Source organism: Bidens hawaiensis, unplaced genomic scaffold, assembly GCF_021521415.1.
Source record: "Bidens hawaiensis isolate Kalapana, Puna unplaced genomic scaffold, B.hawaiensis_p1.1 tig00003430_1, whole genome shotgun sequence".
NCBI lineage: Eukaryota > Viridiplantae > Streptophyta > Magnoliopsida > Asterales > Asteraceae > Bidens > Bidens hawaiensis.
Window position 1 is genome coordinate 1,443,795 of NW_027491191.1, and position 23,098 is coordinate 1,466,892.

Genomic DNA, 23,098 nt, shown 5'->3' on the forward strand with positions numbered 1-23,098 from the left:
AGGTGTTCATGGACAATTTTTCCGTATTTGGGAGTTCATTTGATCATTGTTTATCAAATCTCAAGAGGATGATGTCCCGATGCGTTGACACCAACCTAGTCCTTAACTGGGAAAAATGTCATTTCATGGTTCGCGAGGGCATTGTTCTAGGTCATCGAATCTCAAGTGCGGGGATAGAGGTTGACCGGGCAAAGGTCGAGACCATTTCGAATCCCCCCCCCCCGCCTACTTCTGTGAAATCAATTCGTAGTTTTCTAGGTCATGTCGGGTTCTACCGCCGGTTCATCAAAGATTTTTCTAAAATCGCGAGACCCATGACCAAACTCTTGGAGAAGGATGCTCCATTTATTTTTTCTGAGCAGTGTATCGAGGCGTTTGATCTTCTAAAAGACAAACTAGTTAACGCCCCGATCGTGGTTGCTCCCGACTGGTCGTTACCATTCGAGTTGATGTGTGACGCAAGCGACTTCGCAGTCGGAGCGGTTCTTGGACAACGGAAGGATAAGCATTTCCATCCGATCTACTATGCGAGCCGGACCTTAAATGGCGCACAGGAAAGCTATACCACCACCGAAAAAGAGCTTTTAGCTGTGGTGTTCGCTTTCGATAAATTTAGGTCCTATATGGTTTTGTCCAAAACGATTGTTTATACGGATCATGCCGCTATTAGATATCTTTTCAGCAAGCAGGATGCTAAGCCTCGTCTTATCCGATGGATCCTGTTGCTGCAAGAGTTCTATATAGAGATCCATGATAAAAATGGGGCCGAGAATGTGGCGGCTGATCATCTTTCACGACTAGAGGGAGTTGATTTAGGAGATTCAGGAGTTAGGATCTACGATCGTTTTTCGACGGAGAGTCTGATGTTCGTTACTGCACAAGAGGAAGGTTTTCCATGGTTTGCTGATTTCGCGAACTATCTCGCTGACGGATACCTCCCAAAGATGCCTTACCAGCAAAAGAAGAAATTCTTTGCTGACATCAAATTTTACCTTTGGGACGATCCATATCTTTTCCGCATTGGTGCTGATCAGCTTATTAGAAGGTGTGTGGATGTCAAAGAAGGATGGCAAATTTTGAGCCATTGTCATGTGGGACCGACTGGAGGTCACCACGGTGTGAATTCTACGGCAAAGAAAGTCTTTGATTCTAGTTTTTACTGGCCGTCTATCTTTAAGGATGCTCATCTGTTCGTTAAGAGTTGTGATCGTTGCCAGCGTGTCGGCAACATTTCTTCGCGAAACGAAATGCCCCAGAATGCCATTCAAGTTTGTGAGGTTTTTGATATTTGGGGTATTTATTTCATGGGACCGTTTCCATCTTCGCGTGGAAACAAATACATACTCGTAGCCGTCGATTACGTGTCTAAGTGGGTTGAGGCCAAAGCTCTACCCACCAATGATGCCCGAGTGGTAGTCCGTTTTCTGAAAAGTCTATTTGCTCGTTTTGGAGCCTCGAAAACCTTGATCAGTGATCGAGGTACTCACTTTTGCAACTCGCAGATGGATAAGGCATTGAAGCGTTATGGGGTCACCCATCGGCTTGCGACCGCTTACCACCCACAGACTAGTGGGCAAGCGGAAGTGAGTAATCGGGGAATCAAACGTATTCTCGAGAAAACGGTTGGTTCAAATCGTCGGGATTGGTCCGACAAATTAGATGACGCTCTGTGGGCCTTCCGTACAGCCTACAAGACTCCGACTGGTTCCACACCATTTCGGATGATTTATGGGAAGGCCTGTCATTTTCCTGTTGAATTGGAACACCACGCTTCATGGGCCCTTCAAAGGGTTAATCTTGATTTACCCGCCGCAGAGGGTAATCGTTTCCATCAATAACATGAATTAGAGGAGCTCCGGGATCACGCATATGCACAATCATTTCGATATAAGGAGCATACGAAGGAATTGCATGACAGGAAATTGAAGGGTAATAAGCAGTTCAAGCGTGGGGATAAGGTTTTACTGTATAACTCACGGTTGAGGTTATTCCCGGGAAAGTTGAAATCCCGATGGTCGGGACCGGTCACGGTCACTGAGGTTTTCCCGTATGGCACGATTGAGATACAAGATCGAAGCGGGAAGTTTAAGGTGAACGGCCATAGATTGAAGCACTATATAGGAGAGCCGATAACTGATCAGATAGTCGAGGTGTTCTACCTTGACTCATTCACCGAGGAATAGTCGTGATGGATGCACCATTCGGGAGACAGCCCGAGTTGTAGAGTTTGTATTATGATTCTTTTTATTATCTGTTTTTATTTGTTTTATTTTTATTTATATTTATAAAAACATAAAAATACAAAAAAAAAATATTTAATAAAAATCAAAAAAATTAAAAAATTCAAAAACACAAAAATATGTTTACTTCTTATGTTTTTGTTTTCTGTTTCGTACGCCGCTACATGCGAGCGAGTTTGAGTTGTTACATGTATTATTATGCGCATGATAGCTCTGATGGCGTTTTGGAACTGGTTCACCCGAGGTTGCGGCCGCGAATGAAATGCTATACGGTCGTTCGTTCGAATCATACACAGCTGATGAAGAATTTGCATCTAAACCAGGGGAGTAACCCGTTCTCTATTTTAATTTCTGCTCTTTCAAGTTTTAGTTTTATGCTTTACGTTTTATTTTTATTTTATTTCTTTTCCTTGTTCTCATCGAGGACGATTTCGTTCTAAGTGTGGGGATGAGAATTTATTTTACTTAGTTGTAGAAAATAATAATAATAATAATAATAATAATAATAATGAAAAAAAAATTTTAAAAATAAAAATTTTTTCACTCGTTTTTCGTTTTAGTACGTTGTTCAAGTTTGATAAAAAAAATAAAAAAAAAATATATATATGTCCCTTGTCTTTAGTTTCTTTTGCATTAAAGTGGGAGATGATGATATTTATCGGAAATCGGTTTTTCAAACTACTAATAATATGAGATAAATAAAAGAAAACGCACTTAACTTGGGATGTGTCGGTAGGCTCAGCCTTGAAAATGAAAGGGCAAATTTGATAAAACGGTTTAAACGGAAATCTTTAGGGGGGTAAAGCTTTTTGTCCGTGGAAAATAAGCAATGAAAGATCGGGCCATACTCAAGCCTCAAATTTTGGTATGAAAAAGGGGAAATATCATGAGTTTTTAAAAAATTTGAATACGTTATCATATGATGCTTGGGTAGATTTAACGTTAGAGTATGCCGTGTAGCCTGTGATATAAATCTTAAAATGCTAGTTTAGTGTTTTACACCTCATTGGCGTATGGTTTTATAACCTTAAATCCTGTATTGATGGGATGCTTCGGGTCCAGAGACCATGGGTCTGTATGCAATCTATTTAGCTGGGTATTCACAATTCCTAAGTGGGGTTGTGTATATTTAAAATAAAGCCAAAGAGCAAACCCTTATAAGTCTATAAACATGATCACAACAGTACGAAAGTACAAATACACTACAGACTTGATCATCCACGCTGTTAGTCATGTGGGGTCCCCTTGCTCGCGTCTCATTACCATTAAGAAACGGACCACAAGGGACACGCTACATGTAAGCCCTACAGATAAAATTTTGCATACTCACCTATGGTTATGGATTTGGGGTATTGCTTGATAACGGGGGTATGTCATGTTGTGGGGAGCACTAGCTATAAATAATTGAATGTAACACCCCGCAACCGCAGCGGAAACGTAAACGGGATGCAACAGACACCTCTGATATCAACCACATTGTTTATAAAGAAAACTGAATATATTAATATACTTCAAATTACATTCTCTCGTATTTCATTACCGTCTAGGTGATACACACATTGTACAATACGATACATAATTCTATTTAATCTAACGTATCATAACATCCTGCACGCAAATCTTACACACATCAAGCACTTAGCACATAAGCAATCACTTCATCTTAGTTGTACCTGAAAAGCATGTGAGAAAACGGGTCAACTACGAATAGTTGGTGAGTTTCACAATTCGAGTAAACCATGATATATCAATATCAAAATATAATATTATCGATGTAATTATGCTGAGCCCACAAGTGAAACCTCTGACTATCACACACAACCCCCGTGGCATATCCCCCGCCCACGGAACTGCCCCAAACCGCTATGTCTAACATTACATAGCAAAATATATATCAACAACAAAATAGACATGCGCAACTGGCTGGGAAACATCAGCAAATCCATGCCGGACCAGTTGGGTTTGTCAGACCAATAGTACTATCCACACTCTACTGGCTTTCAGTTAATCACTCGTGTTCCGGGGCCTTAGAATGTTAGCAACTCAGACAATTATCATCTTAGTACATTTCCGTACGATTCCCGTACAATAAAATATATATAAATCCACGCAAATCCATGCGTTCAGTATGTATTTAAACATTTCAGGAGTAACATGCTTCCGCCCCGGGAAACTATGATCTAGAGATCATGGATTTGAAATGGAATATGGCCATGATTGTTCGTAAAGTTAAAAGATTCATGCATAGAACTGGAAAAGATCTTCCAGCGTTAAACAAGAAGTTGGGTTTTGACAAATTAAAGGTGAAGTGTTATAATTGTCAAGAATTCGGGCATTTCGCGAAGGAATGTGACAAACCAAGAAAAGAATACACTGGACCTCGTGGTCAAAGTCAAAATGCTTCTTCACCACGAGGAAGTGATGCTGAAAAGAAACCATCTTCTTCTACAACACAAGCAATGTTAGCAGACGGGACTGATTGGTCACAACGGCTACTATGCAATGATGTTCAAGCAAATTTAACTATGTTAGGGTTACCTGAAGATTGTCAAGATGCTACTGGTAGTGTGATGTCTTCAGATAATGATTCTGGATCTGATTCTGACAATTCTTTCTACAAGACTTCTGAATAATGTTATTTCTCTCAAAACTTCAACATTTTACAAGTGAACAGTGGTTCACTATTTATAGAAGACGATCTGGTTCGCTAACATCCCCTAGCGAACCAGCATCCCCTTCGTTAAATAAAATAACTTAACGAACCACCCCCTGATTCGTTAACATCCCCTAACGAATCAGGAGGGAATACATTATAAAGTCCTAGTTCGCTAACATTCCTAGCGAACTAGACTTAACCTTAACGAACTAGTCTTAGTTCGCTAACATTCTTAGCGAACTAGACTCAAACATAACGAATTAGTCTAAATAACATTAAATATTACATTAAAATAATCAAATAAACATTAATGATAATTACAAAGACTCTAGACGCAAAACCGTGCACTAACACTTTTAAACCTTAACATATTGTAGATCTGAAAAATGAATAACAGGGCTGCTAACGTCACTAACCAATGAAACAGTGCTCAGCTGACGTCACCATCTTCTTTTCCAAAATTAGCAAATATTCAGCAATAACTTCACAATTAGCAACAGTAGGACCTTCACAAGAGCAAAACCGAAGCTCTGATACCAATTGTCAGGATCGATCTATCACAAAATCAATCTCGTAACCAACAACAGTGTGTTGACAAGACGGTTACGAGGAATGCTCGTGTGAAGATCCAATGGACATCAAAGGCGGAATCAATGATGTTCAAGGTGTTGTTAAACAAGGACAAACAAAAAAAACACACACAAGTCACTCAAAAGATTTCACATTAGTATTATCTAAGAATACAATGAAGATCTATTAGGGTTTCTAGGTGGAATGTCATGTGTGAGTCTACTTTCTGTAAAAGATATTTCGTTTACAAGAAAGTTGTCAGTAGTCAAATCACTCAATACTCGCTCAAGTCCGTCACCCGTCCCTCATAAATGTGACCTAAACTTTTTTTAAATAGGCACACCTGACACCTTCTAGAAACCCTAATCATTGTTACAAAACATATACAAACGTATTCAACAACTTTACAAGTGAAATAGGTCTTCGAGTAAGCTTTCATCTTTGTCGAGCAGACCTTGTAACCATAAGTGTGCTTGGAACATTTCTCCAAACAAGATTTACTTAGAATATTTTCTAAGGAAAATATTCTTCAAGCAGACTTCAATCTTCATGATAATATCAAACTTTGCTCGATAATATCCTACGAGCAAACATGTTCTTCTTGATATATTCAACCTTTTGTATTTAACTTATTTAAACAAATTAAGTATGCTGGTGACACTGTAGCTTGCTCGAGGTTGAACCTTGCTCATGGAAGTCCTTAGAATAATTTCTTATAAATTCCTTCAAGTGTGCTTGAGATCACTGTTTATTGAACCTTGCTCGATCCACCAAAATACTTGGTTTCAGCTTGGTTAAATCAGGGGTTTGCTCTAAAACAAACCTTGCTCGACTGAAGAACGGCCTTACTTGATGAAGTGTAATTTGCTCGAACTCACACTTAGAAGAATTCTAGAAAATAACTTTGCTCGAAAGTAAAATACCTTGCTTGAATAAGTTCTAGGCTTGCTAGAAGTGTCTGGTTTGTTCATATTCCATACTTAGCCATTTCTTTGAGGATGTTGAGAAGATTCCAATCTTCCTTTGTCAAATCTTGATCCCAACCCAATTGATACACAACACAAATATTAACAGTTTGCATTTTGAGAATATAATAAAATGTAAACTTGATAATAGGTGCGCATAAGACCCCAAAACATTTGAAAATAAGTAAAATAAGGGAGTGATTACTCACCTGATTAGATGAACAAAAGTCAAAGGATGAGGATGTGAGAATGTTAATACCTTTGGGATTTACCGTCAAGGATTCATAATTTAATATAATATAATATTATGAGTTAATTATAAATTAATTGTAAACGACATAACATGTACAATGAAATTAGGGTTCCAATGTGATTTGAATTACGCTTTTGATTAGAGTGTTATCATTTATTTATAAGAAGCATTACTTTTATTATTTATAAAATCACATTTATACTAATTTTAATAAACATATAATCGAATTTATAAATAATTAGTTAATATAAATATGAGATAATTATGATAATACGAATATAAATATATAAAAAAATAAATAATTTTAAAGATAGTAATGCGAAACTAAGTAGATATAATACGTATCGTATTAAATAAATATAATATAAGTAAATAAATGTTTAACTAATTAATATATGTGATAACATTTTTAAATAGATATAATGTAAATAAACAAATAATCATTTAAAATAAATAACAATATGCAATTAGAAATAATATCAACAAATAGTTTATTTTGAATCTTTTAATGACACTCGGTGGTTAGAATATATTTAACCACTTTAATACATTTATATATATATATATATATATATATATATATATATATGTATGTATGTATGTATGTATGTATGTATGTATGTATGTATGTATGTATGTATGTATGTATAAAATAAATATACACCTTATGAGCTTGTAAAGACGTTTAATGACTAGAATCGTGAATTAACAAGTGTCAGTTAATAAAATAACATTCATTTTATATCTAATATTAATTATAAATCAATTTATAATCATTTAAAACAATCAAAACAATAAAAAAAATAGAATTAACAAAACTGGGCTGGGGGATTCGAACCTGCGCCCCAGCCGGTACGAGTCTAGAACACCCAGTCACCCACACGCCAGCCAACTTGGTTGGTGTGTCAGTTGGGTAATATTTTAAAACCACCTGTTAAATACACACATTTATGTAACCCAAACTGAAGAACAACCCCTAAATCTACAATCAAACAATTTGTTATGTATTTTTTTAATTAATGTTAGGGTTAATGTAACACAGATTAAAATGAACATGTTTCATGATTTAATTACCTTAAACAATGACAAATTGATAATGAATGACGAACTAAGGCTGAAGGCAAGAATACGAGTTAGAATGGATAATACAGACTGACACATTGTAATTAGATTTAGGGTTATTGTTTGTGATGTAAAGAAGAAGGTGTATATCAGTTTAATTGAGCTTTGATTATGTGTATGTAGCCTAATATGAAATCCCCTAAGACGGTTTTTGTTAATTTGATACATGATCTTATTTCCTAATTGTTGTGTCGGTGTAGTACAAATTAAGCATATAAACGGTCTTGGCAAATCAATTTGGATTGTAATACATTAATTAAGGATCAAGAAAACCAACGGGATACGAGTTGGATCTTAAACGGGTTTGGATGCAGAATAATATGTATATTATTTAATCAGATTTGCTATTTAGTCCTTGAACTTTTGGTGTGGATACAAAAATGAGCTGTACTATGTTTAGGGTGAAAAATGTGTATAAATCAAAGTTATTTTTGATAATTTATTAAAAATAATAAACAATAATAATAAAATATAAATAACTCGATAAATGCGATGTTTTGTGATTGAAATTACCCGAGAACGAAAATGGTTCGGGTATTGGTGTTTAATATATCATATGAAAACACTAGTTGTTACAATTAAGGACCTCCTTGAACGTGTGGGCCTATCTAATTCCAAGCTGGTGCCCTCTCCCATCACCACTAAAGCCAATCTAGCTATTGGTGACAGTGCTTTGTTCAATAACCCAGTTAAATATTATCAAATGGTGGGAGCTCTTCAATAAGTTACTTTGTCAAGCAAGGATATTACCTTTGCAGTCAACAAGGTCTGCCAATTCATGCAATCTCCCACTGAAAACCAGTGGTCCGCGGTTAAGCGTATCCTACACTATCTCAATGGAACATCGAATTACGGTCTTCTTATCCAACACAAGTCTGGTTCACTCTTACATGCCTACACTGATGCTGCCCATCACTCCTTGCATACCTTTTCGGATGCTGACTGGGCCGGTTGACCAAATGACCGTCGATCCAACGGGGGATTTTCAATATATCTTGGTTCCAATCTTGTTTCCTAGTCTGCTTGGAAACAAAGGATTGTCTCTCAGTCATCAACCGAATCCGAGTACAAGGCCCTAAAGGATACCGTTGCTGAAGTCACTTGGCTTGAAGCACTTTGTGTGAACTTCAGGTTCCCATGGCCTCGGTTCCCATATTGTGGTGTGATAATTTAGGGGCTACTTATCTATTAGCTAACCATGTGTTTCACGCACGTACAAAGCATGTAGAGGTTGATTTTCACTTTGCGAGAGAAAAAGTTGCTCAAAAAAACTTGCAGTTCAGTTCATCTCTATACCCGATCATATTGTTGATGTCTTCACTAAGCCATTGCCTTCCCAACGGTTCTTCTCTTTACGATCCAAGCTACACGTCACTTCTCGACCTTAGCTTGAGGGGGAATATTAGACAGTCTCTATATTAGTTATATACTGATTACTAGAGGATAATAGATATTCTCTATATTAATTATTAGAGGTTTCTGTGTGTGTGTGTGTGTGTATTATCTCTTGTTTTATCCTTTAATCAATACAACTGATCATTACCAAGTTTATCTAAATAAATAGAAGATAAGAACATTTATGATAAATGGGTTTTAATAAGGTAGGTAGTTCATCTGTCAAAAAATAAGAATTAATATCGATCAAATAAGTTAGGTGCAACCATAACAAAATCATATCAATAAATATGAGATCGATCACTTTGCAAATTTCAACTTGCAAACCTCCTCCAATCTACCCGGCCACTTTCAAAATTCTCCATTAATTTCATCCTACAAAATCCTCCCATCACCAAATTATGTATATCATTATGTTACGTCCTCTTCCAAAGCCACCTCACTATATGTTCTTGAACTTTTTTTGGAATCAGTGTTCTCGGAAATATAATACCTTTTGAACGGCCTCTTGTCTTATTCTATTTTTAGATCGATTCTAGGAAATGAGAACTGGAAGGCAATGTGTAGGACGACTAGTCCCGTTCTCCTGGATCTCTTGTAGATCTGGATATATGTTTTCAATGGTGTCCGAAGGTTTGACTTTAAGGGCTATTTGGCTAAGCTTTTGATATTGCTTAAGCTTAGCCCAACACCTTTGAAGACTAATGACCGGGTGACATGCAATTGAAATGCAAAATGAGATATGTCGGTGTAATCTTGTTGATAAACGCGTAACCGACATCCCTAAATGTTACTTAATGTTGGAGAATCCGGCCTATCCAACTAAGGTATGTATCGGTGTAAGCGTATTGATATATATTACCCAAGATACCAAAATATAATCTCAGATTGTTAATCGCAGGCGTCACGGAGGAATGCTTAGTATGTATTGGTTAAATCATGTAGACACATCATACCCAATCATGTAGACATATACCAGCTGTGTAAAATTCCAAAGACTATTTTTTGTTTAGAGATTCTTATTGTACTAAATCCTTTGTACTATTCAACTAATTAATTTTGTTAGTGTTAAAAATATTGTTTACTTATGTTAAATAATTATGTTGTATATGACCAATTAATAAAATAATTAAACAGATTGAACATTGTTGTGTTTTGACTTTAGTCAAATGGTCTCTCAAGTATAGTATCTAATATTGTTTGTTCACTTAGATTGTAAGAATCACTAACAACTATCTAAAAGCACGTATATGTATTATAAACAAATTGACATAATTATAACTGATAAAGGCAGAATATTTACAAGTAAAAAAATATATAGAGTAGACAAATAATATTAATCCAAATCATCTAGCAGTTCTAGTAGAGCGATGGAGAAATGTGTACTTAAACCTAAGGTGTAACATCCTGAATTTTCTAAGAATAATATTTAATATATTATTTATATATTATGGGAAAGTTTGCTAGAGTTAGTAGAGAAATAATAAAATAATAAAAGTGAAATTTTAAGTAGGCAAATTAGATGGAATTAAAGATGGACCTTAGGTCTATGGGCTTAAAGGAATATAAATACCCATTAAACCCTAATCCTTTTCATTTTCATCCATCTCTACACCATAGCCTACACCTTCAAAAACACACACTTAATCCAAACACTCTCTAATCTACTATATTCAAGGATCCAAGACCAACTGAAGGTAAAAAATGAATTATCTCAGCTATACCAACCTAGTAGAACCCGACACCGCAGCCCCGTGATGTCGTACAAGCCGTTTGGATCCAGATCTAGCTTTATTCAGGCGTTTAATCATCCAAAAACGAGCTTAAAGACCACCTTAGCTCAGATCTGGACACCCCGAAGCTACCTAGACCATAAATGATCAAACCCCGATCAACCATGGTGATTAACGACGGCTGATGGCGCTAGAATCGAAGAAAAAGCCCAAAACTGCGTATATGAACGTTGAGCAATGCTTATACGGTGTATAAGTATATAAGCCGTATATGTATGGTAGCGTATATGCGTGCATGTTCCGTATATGTATGGTAGCGTGTATGTATTCCTGTTCTGTATATGTATGGTAGCATGTATGTATGCATGTTCCGTATATGTATGGTAGCGTGTATGTATGCATGTTCCGTATATGTATGATAACGCGTATGGTAGTGTGTATGTATTCATGTTCTGTATATGTATGGTAGCGTGTATGTATGCATGTTCCGTATATGTATGGTAACGTGTATGTATGCATGTATTGTATATGTATGCAACGTGTATGTATGGCTTATACGCTAAGGGTAGACTTATACGCCATAGCAGCTTATACGCTCATAATAAACTTACACGCCCGAATAATGATTTTATGAATAGACATAAGATAAGTAGCGTATATGTAGTTATTGACAGATATTGACTAAAGATAAGTAAATAACTAATAATGAAAGGTAACGTTTAAGATGAAGATTTGATTTAATTTAATAATTGAAATTCAGTTTTTAGGTGAGGTTTTTAGTAAAGACCTATTAATAAAAATAAAAAATTTCCAAGCTGACCTGGCAGCTTAACCCTAGCCAGGGGCTCTGCCCCTTGGACCCCGCTAGGTCATGCCGCCCCTAGAACCCCGCTGCCCCCGGACCCCCGTAGCTAGTGGTTACAATAACCTAGAAATATGATATGGGTAACGCTAGTTAATTGATACGTGTAATTGTTATACAGTTAGCCACGCCCAATTAAGGAAAGGAGTTACCATTAACTCTGAAAGGAATCGCTTACAGGTGAGTTTCTAGCTCCATTTCCATGTTATGTTTTCGGGGTTGTGTGCATATTCAATATGAATGTTAATACACTTACCTTAGGTGGTAAGTGTATGTCATAATGATTGATGTGATAGTTATTATGTATGAACGAATGTTTGTCAGTGCATGAACGATCTTCAGATATTGCACGTATCGCCAGGGAAGGTAATGTGTAGTATAGTATTATATAATGTTTGAATGATATATGAAAGTATGAGTATGCATGAAATCATGAAAAGAAAGTGTAATGGTATGGTATGGTATGGTTGTATGGAACAAAGGGCACCATACCCTAATAATATCTGACGATGAAGGGCACCGGACCCTAATAATATCCGGGGATGAAGGGCACCAGACCCTAATAATATCCGATGTATGTAGGCGAAATGCTTTTTATAACATAAGGATAGTTATGAACGTAATGAGTATGCTAAAGGAACAAAGTATGAAAGAATGCATGTATGTGTGAAGGAATGATAAACAGGTTAAGTAAGTAATGTGTATCTTCAGATACGTATACGTATGTATGTATTGTATATTACCTGTATTAACTAGAACTCACTCAGCGTATCTGACTTTTAATATGCACTAAGGTCAATGGACTGAGGCAGCTAGCTTGAGGGGGACACATGGTAGGATCGAAAGAAGTTGGCATCTGCTGAAGGATTTGTCATGATGTTTAATAAGATGTTTGTTTATGTTTTTAAAGACAAGTTTAAGTGTTTTGTAACAAATGATTGAAGTTTGTTTATTTCCGAGAAAGTGTTTAATTAACTCTGATATTATAACTGTGTTTATGAGTAAATATAACGCCAAAGTAGGGCACCGGGAACAGGGCCTTACATGAGGCAGGTTTAATAGGAAGAGCTCTTGCCAGAAAAACATGATTTTGATTAATCATTTTAATTCTTCCTTGATTATCCGGAAATCCTGGCAATGGCACTTGTGAAAAAACGATTCTCATGATGAATCTAGGATATAGAAGTATCTCTCGTTCCTGTTCAATGTTATCTTGAGATTGACATATCTCGTAGCAGATGCTTGGAGTAGTTGTAGGGTTGTTGTTTCACAATAGCCTGAACTATTTGTTACACTTCTTGTGGCACAAACTCTCATTCACTAATCTTGTGTGAAAAACACAAACAAAGTTGTGTACAAAAAAATTATCATTCTTCATATAGGTGTTTTTTATTCACCTTTGTTATGGCGCAAATTTCCAGTATACCCTATCTCCCAAAAAGTCCGGCGCACGTCATCTTGAGAGAAAAACTCTCTGACTTGAGCATCATCCATCCGTAGAGCAACACAAATTTCCGCTTGACCCACAACAATTTCTGGCCCATTTATCACACCATTAATTTCTCGTTCTAAATGGCCATTTACTGTATAGGTTTCAGTCACAGCAAATGCCCAAAATTGTTGTATCCATTGTCAATATACATCGACTTCATCATTTAGGGAGTAGGAAATAAGACTCAGTCTCAGAAACTTAATCATATTTTTGTAGTCCTCGAATTCTCCGGTGGCTTTGGTTCTCAATCGCAAATTATGAGTTAACGGAAACGTGTGTCGAGATTCGTCGTATGTCCGTCTTGAAACAGGGGTGTTAGGGTTTTTGTTTGTGTGAAACAGCAATGAGAAGTGTTTGAAGTTAGATAAAGAATTTATTATAGAAAAATTGGTGCTTCAGTTTCACAAAACACGGGAAAATAAACTAGTGAAATGTAGTGACATTATAACGCTTATTGACAAAAGCCCATTATTTATTTGTAGGACGTCCATAAAACCGTTATATATTGCAAAAAATACACTTGGTAACTGTTCTTTTTTCACCAATTATACTGCTAACCGGTTTGTTTACAAACTACAATAATTACATACATACATACATGCATACATACATACATACATACATAACTAAAACACAACGGTTGTTATCAAATTTTCGTTATTTTTCACAATAATTATGCCAGTTTTGATAACATCGTTGGTAATATCTAACATTTATAACGGTTCCTTATGTCAAAACACCGGTTTATATATTTTGATTTTATCATAAATGAACATCTTGTCAATAAAATTAATATAAATTAAATTAAATCAAATCACGTCTAATCAAGTGCATGGCTCAATAAAATCGCATTAAACATCTTGTCAATTAAATAAATACATACATACATACATACATACATATAGCCATACATACATGCATACATACATACATACATAAGTCATGCATGCATACATCCATACATGCGTACATACATACACACATACATACATACATACATGCATACATATATCCATACATACATATACATACATTCAAACAGGCATACATACATACATACATACATACATGAATACATGCATACATACTTACATGCATGCATACATACATATACATACAGTCATACATGCATGCATACATATATATATATATATATATACAGTCATACATCCATACATACATACACACTACATCCGTACATACATACATACATACATACATATACATATAGTCATGCATACATACATATACATACAGTCATGTATACATACATACATACATGCATGTATATACATACAGTCATACATACATACTTACATACATACATACATACATACATACATACATATACTGATTCTAAGTTTCAACGAGAAATACACTTGTTGGTTGAGCCTGTATCTAACATGGGATAATGATTAGATATTGGTCTTCATGGAATTAATTTGGTATTAAACGAGTGAATGATGTCGTTTGTAACTATCACTCGGGTCGTCGGAGTTATAGCTAGAGATGGGGAGTGAGACGCTAAAAAAACAAGAAAGAAGAGGGAAGGGAGGAGTGTTCAAGTGATGGTTTAAAACTTTGACAAAATAGTCTCTTCTCTTTGGATTTTTTTTGTTAAAACCATGTAAAACTTTGTATACTTGAATAATTTCATTCAAAGTCTTATAACATTAATGTTAAATAAGTTACATAATTATAACCTTTTATAAAAAAAATTCATTGGTAAAAATCCGAAAATGTTACAATAACACCCAAGAAAAAGATTGTGAGAGCGAATGTGGTGATGACACCCAAGAAAAAGTGTTATTCTTTTATGTGAAGTATAGATTATACATAAGTATTTAAAACTAAATGTGTATTTAAAATACATTTATATGCAAAATATTAAGCTTTAGTTCAAGTGGTTAGGGTGAGGCACTCAAAGACTTTAATATGATGGGAAGGTATTGGAATCAAGTCACGCTTGGACAAAAAAATAAAGGGCTCAAGTTAGGCCAAGGTGTTTTTTCACCTATTGGTTGATTTCCTCCTGATAGTGGAATGTAGATGATCAAGTGGGTCTATAGCCCGTAAGTGATCTAAATTAGTCGCTAAAAAATAATTTAAAAAATGAATGCCTTTGAAGTTATATTAAATTGATAGTTAAAGAAAATTATGACAAGATCTACATGCAAGGCGTTGTTGACGCGTGACTTTTCATTGATATGTGTCATTTATTAGAACAACTTGTTTTTTAACAATTAAATATATTATTTACTAATCATTCTTAGTGAGGATCGAATCTTTGACTATCATTTTAAAAGTAAACCACCTTTGTCATCACATCAAATTGTGTATGGTAATTTTTTATTAGCACAACTAATGAGTCGAATAAACATTTCTTACGTTTTACACTTTTACATGTTGAATGTATTATGAATACTCTTTAATTCGGGCTTTTTTTAAAGACCACTAACTCAATCTTAGAAACTATTTCAAATGGTCAAACATATTTAGAACTTACCTTTCTTTTCAAATCGCATTAAATTTTTTCAATGTGATACTTTCAACATTACATGGTCCCCTAATTTGAAATTCCAAATGTTTTCTTCGCCAATCGGTTATCGGTATAACTTTTTTGACGGTCTTGTGCAGCTTTTAATCAATCTTTTATTTGCATTACCTTGTCAATTGTTTCTTGAATGATTACCAGTCCTAATAACACACCGGTGTTCTATACTTTATTCCGTAAAGTTCTTCGAATTGTGCAGCTTATATGCTTGTGTGATAACTATTATTATAGAAAACTTATATTAAAGGAATATGGTTATCCCATCTACCTCCAAACTCGATTACAGGCTCCAAGCATATCTTTCAAGGTTTGAACTGTTAGTTCACTTGCCCATCGGCATAAGGATGATAGGTTGTGCTTAAATTCTATCATTTGTGTTTCTGCTATTAAGTTTGATATCAATTCATTTAGCCTCCTCAGTGTAGGGTGTGACATGCTCTCAACCAAATATTCTCACTTCCCATTCTTCGATCCCTAGTGTTTTTCATCATGTTGTTCAATCTACAGCTAAATGTATAAACTCAAGTTTGTTTATCAAGAAAAATAAATAAAGAGTTAGATGTCATTTTCATACCTGAGGTTTGGCCGACTACACAACCCCAGTACATTTTTCAAATGTTTTGCAACTAAAAACTGTTGTTTCCAAATAATGTCATTTTCATAATTTTCGCTACCTCTGTCTATTTTGGCCATTAAATCAAGGGTAAAACGGTCATTTTTATTTTTTCTTCTTTTAAATTTCTCATTTTTTACCTAGAGTTAAGTGTCATTTTCATATTTAAAGTTTGACCAACTATGCAACTTCAGTACACTTTTTGAAATTTTTTTCAACTGAACACTTGATGCTTCAATAGTCCAGGTAAAAGATACGAGAGGGGTCATAGGTGCGAAGAATCGAAGAAATTCTGAGTGTGAGCATCGATTGAGTTTGGGAATTGAATTTTGTGTTAGGTTTAGCTAACATGATAAACTGATATAAAGGAACAAAAAGAAACTATAGAGAAAAAATACAAAATGATCATCTTACTCATGACTATAGACAAGTTTAACGAAAAGTACAACAATTGCATTATTATTAAAACATCAAATGTTCAATTTCAAAAATTTTAAAAATGTAATAAATTTGCGTAGTTTGCCAAATCTTATATGAACATGACCCTAAACTCCAGGTTTAGAAAAATGAGAAATTAAAAGAATGCAAAATAGCCGCTTTACTCCTGAATAAATGACCAAAATAGACGGAGTTAGTGAAAAATACGAATATGAAATGGTTTGGAAACGCAGGTGTTGAGTTGCAAAGAAAAATGTATCTTGGTATAGCCGGCCAAATCCAAGATATGAAAATGGAACTTAACTATTTAAAGGACCTCAAAAAAAGAGAGATATAAGCTGGAATCATGTGATTTAAATGTATGTTAATGGAATTGACACAGATAAAGGTACATATGGAGTCAACAAAAACGCCGACACAAAAATATACTTGACAAGTCATAATGGTTAATGGTACTTTAACCATGTTCATGAAAACGCCGACACAAAAAGAGTACAACAAAAACTCGAATAATTAAAAATCTTACGAGTCTTCACTCCAACAATTACTAAAACAGATCCGAAGTACAAAAATTCAAAAAAAGCACATGATTAACTACTAGCACATAACATATATTATTTAGTGAGATTTCACATACTCCTGAACAATGTGAAGCCCTTCACTTTCCTCGCCATAATCCTGCAAGTTTTAACGAAATTTAAATTAATAAAAAAAAAAATTATGTACAATAAACAAGCATCTATTTTTACGATTTCGAAAGTTAGCAATACCTTCACGACAAGGCATGAGCAACCCACAACCTTCCTTGCCTTCCCTTCTGAATCGATCTTGCACAACTGCAGTATTACATTTCAATGAAACCGTTTAAAACTTTTATTTTTATATCAAATATCAACACTAAAAAAATCCTATAGCCAACCAGCGATACGAATAAATAAATCTAATATGATATTTTTAATGTCAAAAAATTTAATGTTAATAAGTTTTCAAAAACTATACCATAATAAAATCAGTTCAAATTTATTTAATAATGATAATTGTGTTTATGAAGAGACTACTTGAGTGCTAATAAGTTTAACAACAAACTATAACTCAAAACAGGTTTGATTAAATGATAATTATAAGAGAATTATAATTGAAAAAATTTGATAAAATCTAGGTGACAAAAAACTTACACCAGCCCACTCGCCAAGAGTCTTTGCACTGGGGACGGTTACCAAACTCACGTTATGGTCAGCACAAAGAGCTTTGACCAACTTTTGATAATCGGGCTGGTTACAATCTTCAGCTAACACACAAAGCAGAGCAGCATGTTTCTCAATGACTTTTGCAGCCTCGTGAAGACCACGAATAAGACCACCATGAGCAAGTGATTTTCTTAAAACGAGCTGCAAAGCTGTCATGATGTCCATTGGCTCACCAAGAGCGGGAGCAGGGGCCTCAACTGGAACAACACCATCTTCACTGCAAGACCAAATCATATATTAGATTATAGAAGTTAAATATGAACCGCATTATATAATTTCTTTAAACACATCAAACAGATTAGTCAACGAGTTAAACGTGTTGTAAAGGGGATAAGTGATTGAAACTTCAATTAATATTTCTTTAGTTCTAATTCTAATTTTAAAGGTCAACTTTAACCTGAGATATTTATTAATCGTGATAGCATTTTAAACCGGTTTACATAAAAACCATTTATTTCAATTTGGGTATTTGTTTATTGGTTAAAGTGTTAAAAACTTGTAAAATCTTCCAATATGAAAGTTGATTGGAAAAACCTAACAAATGTACAACCTTAGTTAATCAAGGACCAGGATTGGTATTCAAGAATTGATGAAGATAATCAAACAAAGTGCGATTATAATTGAATGAATCTCTGCGGGATCGTTAACCTTGACTAGTTTGACACGTGTGCTATATATACAGATTAGGATTAAACGCTGTGTTTCTTGATGAACCAACGCATCCCTTTTACTATCGTTCACAAGCTTGACTAATTACGCTAAGACCCTTTAACTTATATATATATATATATATAATACACTTTAAACTCTAAAACTAACTTCAAACTATTTACACTAATGATTCATAACTCATAATCAAAATTTGACTTAATAGTTAAGGCTAACACTTAAAATTTACAAAAGTGCCCACTAGATTATAAAAAACCATGATTTTATTCAATAGAAATCACCGTAATGAAGGTCCCAAATCAAAGACTTACGCCGCCATATTTTCAGTTGATAAGATCTTCGAGTCTAACTATAAGGAAAAAAAACATATGTCAAACAAAGAAACATTAAGATCAATGTTAATAATCTGCAAGCAATAAAAGTGAAAATGCAAGATAAAAATGCTCACATACACACATATATGAGTGAATTCATCAACTATTGGAATGGACAGAATGTACACTAGACATCAAGTTAACCAACATATATAGACTGGAACATCAAAAGAACTCAACAGGCCAATAATCAAACCGCTTACGAATCACAATTCTCGCAACTTGACAGAAAAACCAACCGAGTAACCAAAAAGGTGAGATTCAGACGAACAAATGATGTGTAGTTTACAGTAACAATTAAAAGAAAAACAAGCAGAAACATCACAGTAATCTAGTTAGTTAATCAACATATATAGATCATAACATGAGAATAATTAAACCATCAAAAAAAAAAAAAACTCTAAACCAGTAACAAAAAAATCACAGGTTCACATAATCATCAACTAATAACAAATTAATCAGCATATATATACAGATCAAAACATCTAATGAGAATTGCAAGCAAATGCAGATAGAATAAAGTAATATCGAATGGATGGATGAATTAATACCTGCTGCTGCTGCACAATCAAGGAACACACGAACGAACTGGTCGGCGATGCCCAGAGAGATTGATTATTATTATTATTATTATTATTATTATTATAAAGAGTATTAATGAATCTAAAACCCTAATTCTTTCGATACTTTAATTATTATTACTTTTACCCCCGGCCCCTTCTACTTTTTTCCTTCCACACTCTTCACGAACCACCGTCGGGCTTAGCTTCAAGCTAAAAATTTGAGCTCGAGCTGGAGCTCGGCTTGATTTTAAACTAGGCTTGCTTAACTTTTTTTTAAATAAAATTATTGAGTTTCAACCAACTATAAAATAAGTTCATAACAAGTTCAACCGAATACAAATTACTAAACGAATTCAACCGACTAGAATATATTAAAGGTAAAATAATCTCAATCGAGCTGGTTCAGCTTCAAACTGAGCCAAATCATGCGTAATTTCTTCGAGCTACAAGTGAGCTCGGAGCCACGAGCTTTATGAACAGCCCTATCAATAAGATTGGTTCGTTAAACTTTAATTCAAATTGATTCTAGCTTAAACAAGCCCAAATTCCACTTCATTGTAAAAATGAGCTCATTGTTGAGATTAATATATCGAGTTTGACTAGCCATGCGAGCATAAACGAGCTTTTTACTTTCTAAAATGTAATAATTTTGATGCTTATAATGTTAAGAGTACGAGATTGCCAAATGAACAAATTTGGAAAAAAGAATGATCAAAACTGGCTTCTTTGGATTCAAACATGTGTGCCTTGTTTAATGGAACAACCCAAACAAGACTTTTGCTTGGTTTACATACAAATTCTCGTAAACCATGTTAAAGATAACATTTTGTGAGAGTTCTACTCATAAAGCAGGTTGATACACAGCTCGACCATAACATTGACTGACGGGTCAACTAAATATTATTTTTAAGTCTTCTTCTTCTCTTTACTATTAAAGAAAATACATATAATTCTCACCATGTACCCAACCTTTTAAAAATGTAAGAAAAAAAAAATGAACATGAACAAAAATAAAAAGGAAAATAAAACTTATATGATAGTCTTTCAAGTTATTTCAACTTATATATTCAATCAAGTTGAGGGATTGAGATTAAAAGATTTAAGATAGAAAAAGAAATACGTGTGTACAACAATTGTGCTATTTATCAACACTTTTTATATAAGTGATGATCACTATCAAAATTTATATATTTATAAAAGTGGGAGAAACATGCTTTAACATGTAGTTCTTATTGTTTTATTTATTGTACAATCTTTACTGACTTTCCTTTTGACACACGTGTCTTTACCATAGCACGTGTCCCACTTCTATATTGTTCTTCTCACTATGTGAAACAAGAAGCTACCTTCTCACCACTGTTTGTCCAGCAGATTGTTGTTTTCATCAAACCTAATGAACATCTAAAGGTAATTTCAAGTTGGTTTATTTTCTTCAGCCTTTTTTTTGGTTGGTACAAATGCATGTTGTTGTCGTCTTTTATTATTATTTGTGAGTTGTTGTATGTTATTTTTTGTTTTTTTCTTTGCTGCACACCAACTGTATGATCAAATGTCTGTGTTCGTTATACATGTTCATTGCTTGTTTGTTGCATGTTAGGTGTTATGTGGATTGTTTGTGTTATATAGGGATGACAATTATTCGAGCTGGGGTCGACTATAAACAGTGTATTCGGATTTAGGTCGGTTTTGGTATTTCTTTTTGTTTTTCTTTGCTGCACACCAACTGTATGATCAAATGTATGTTTTCATTTTACATGTTCATTGCTTATTTGTTGCATGTTAGGTGTTATGTTGATTGTGTTATATAGGGGAGACGATTATTCGGGTTCGGGTCGGCTTTAAACAGTCTATTCTGGTTCGGGTCTGTTTTAGACAGCCCTGAACACATAATGGATTGCCTAAAAATACATGTTCAATGCCTATTTGTTGCCTATCAGGTGTTCAGTTAATTGTTATTATTGTATAGGGATGACAACAAGTCAAGTTTAGGTCGGACTTAGACAATCCATAGGTCACAACTGATTATCCGAAAATCTCCCGTTTTCCTAGTTAATGACCAAAATACACTTGATATAATCCATACAACCCGGGCACACTTTAAATTGGTCATTAGAACCAAAACACAATTAAAAGGGATCAAATGACTCGGAAACACACACAATTTAAATTGGTCTTTATAATCATCATACAATTTCATATTGATGACCAAATCCTAAATTCAAACTTAGAAGGCATAATGAAATTATTGACCCTCACCAACATAAATTTTAAAAACCATTAAACCACAAACGACAACCACAAATTGAATTACTGACCCCTTTAGAATTCTTCAACTCATGTGACAATAGCAGCAGCAGCATCAACTATACTTACTCTCAACGATAAGAACCAAAAAAAATGGGTTTGTGCATCCATTGTTGTAAAATGTGTTGTGGGTATTGTACTTTGCTTTTCATTATTTTAATTTGCCATCAGTCTCTGACAGATTTTAGATTTTAGGTTAGATTTTAGTGGTCTTTTTCTTTTCATGCTACATGTCAGTTTTTTGTCACACTCCTTGAATGATTTGTCTCTGCTATGGATTTAATTTTTCTTAGTTTTGACGATTCCTTGGTAGGTTATCTGATATTGTGTTTTTCTATTGCAAGTGATGGCTTACGGAATTTTTGTTGTGATTTGAGTTGGTCGTTGGTGGGCGTCTTTGTTGTCTCTGGTACTTGCCTTTTCTTTTCTCGCATTCTGTTTCGATGATCATTATGTTTATTTGTTGTGTTGCACTGAAGTTTTTCTTTGTGTTTGTCTATGGGTCAACATTACTTAAAACGGTTAAAGTTAGGTAGATACATATGACTCCCGGTGTTAATCGGGTCAATCCGTTTGGGTTTCGGGTAAATTGGGTTGGGTCAATCGAGTTTTAAAAAACTAAAATTGACTCGCAACCCGACCCTATTAAGATTTGGGTTTGTCGGTTCGGGTTTGTCAAATTCGGGGGTTTCGGGTTAGTCGGGTGAGTGATTTAGAAGGGTGTGAATTTTTTATTTTAGAAAATTTATTTAAGCAAGATTTTATTTTGGCCTTAAATAAACTTACTAAATTCTTGAATAAATTTCATACACGTACCTGATGCGGGTGGCGATGTGAGAGAACGGGAGGTAAGCATTCTTCAAATTGCCAGCAAGAATGCAACGCAATTTAGCGCAATGACAAATATGCCTTGACAGAAGTAAATAGGTTCAAAAAAAGTCCTTTAACATTTACATAAAATAAACCTTACGTCTTCATCCTTTGACTTTGAATTTAAATGTCTGACTTTCATTTGCTAAAACTCTAATGTTGTTATATTCTTTAACCT

General features: G+C 34.6%; 1 protein-coding gene across 1 annotated transcript; it reads right to left on the bottom strand.

The window, feature by feature from the left end:
- Positions 1 to 17,367: 17,367 nt before the first annotated feature.
- Positions 17,368 to 19,167, bottom strand: LOC143623375 (small ribosomal subunit protein eS12-like). Its single transcript, XM_077094303.1, has 4 exons — positions 19,121 to 19,167; positions 18,069 to 18,357; positions 17,664 to 17,729; positions 17,368 to 17,571 (listed from the first exon to the last, which is right to left on the bottom strand). Exons 1-4 carry the CDS (start codon positions 19,126 to 19,128, stop codon positions 17,512 to 17,514), a joined length of 423 nt encoding a protein of 140 aa, XP_076950418.1. The 5' UTR covers positions 19,129 to 19,167; the 3' UTR covers positions 17,368 to 17,511.
- Between the last annotated feature and the right edge of the window lie 3,931 nt (positions 19,168 to 23,098).

Excerpts from the sequence above, each read along its gene's own strand:
- LOC143623375 (XM_077094303.1), bottom strand. Across the intron at positions 17,730-18,068 it reads CTCTTGGCGAGTGGGCTGGT|TTGTGCAAGATCGATTCAGA; the intron begins GTAAGTTTTTTG and ends GTAATACTGCAG. Across the intron at positions 17,572-17,663 it reads GCTCATGCCTTGTCGTGAAG|GATTATGGCGAGGAAAGTGA; the intron begins GTATTGCTAACT and ends TAAAACTTGCAG.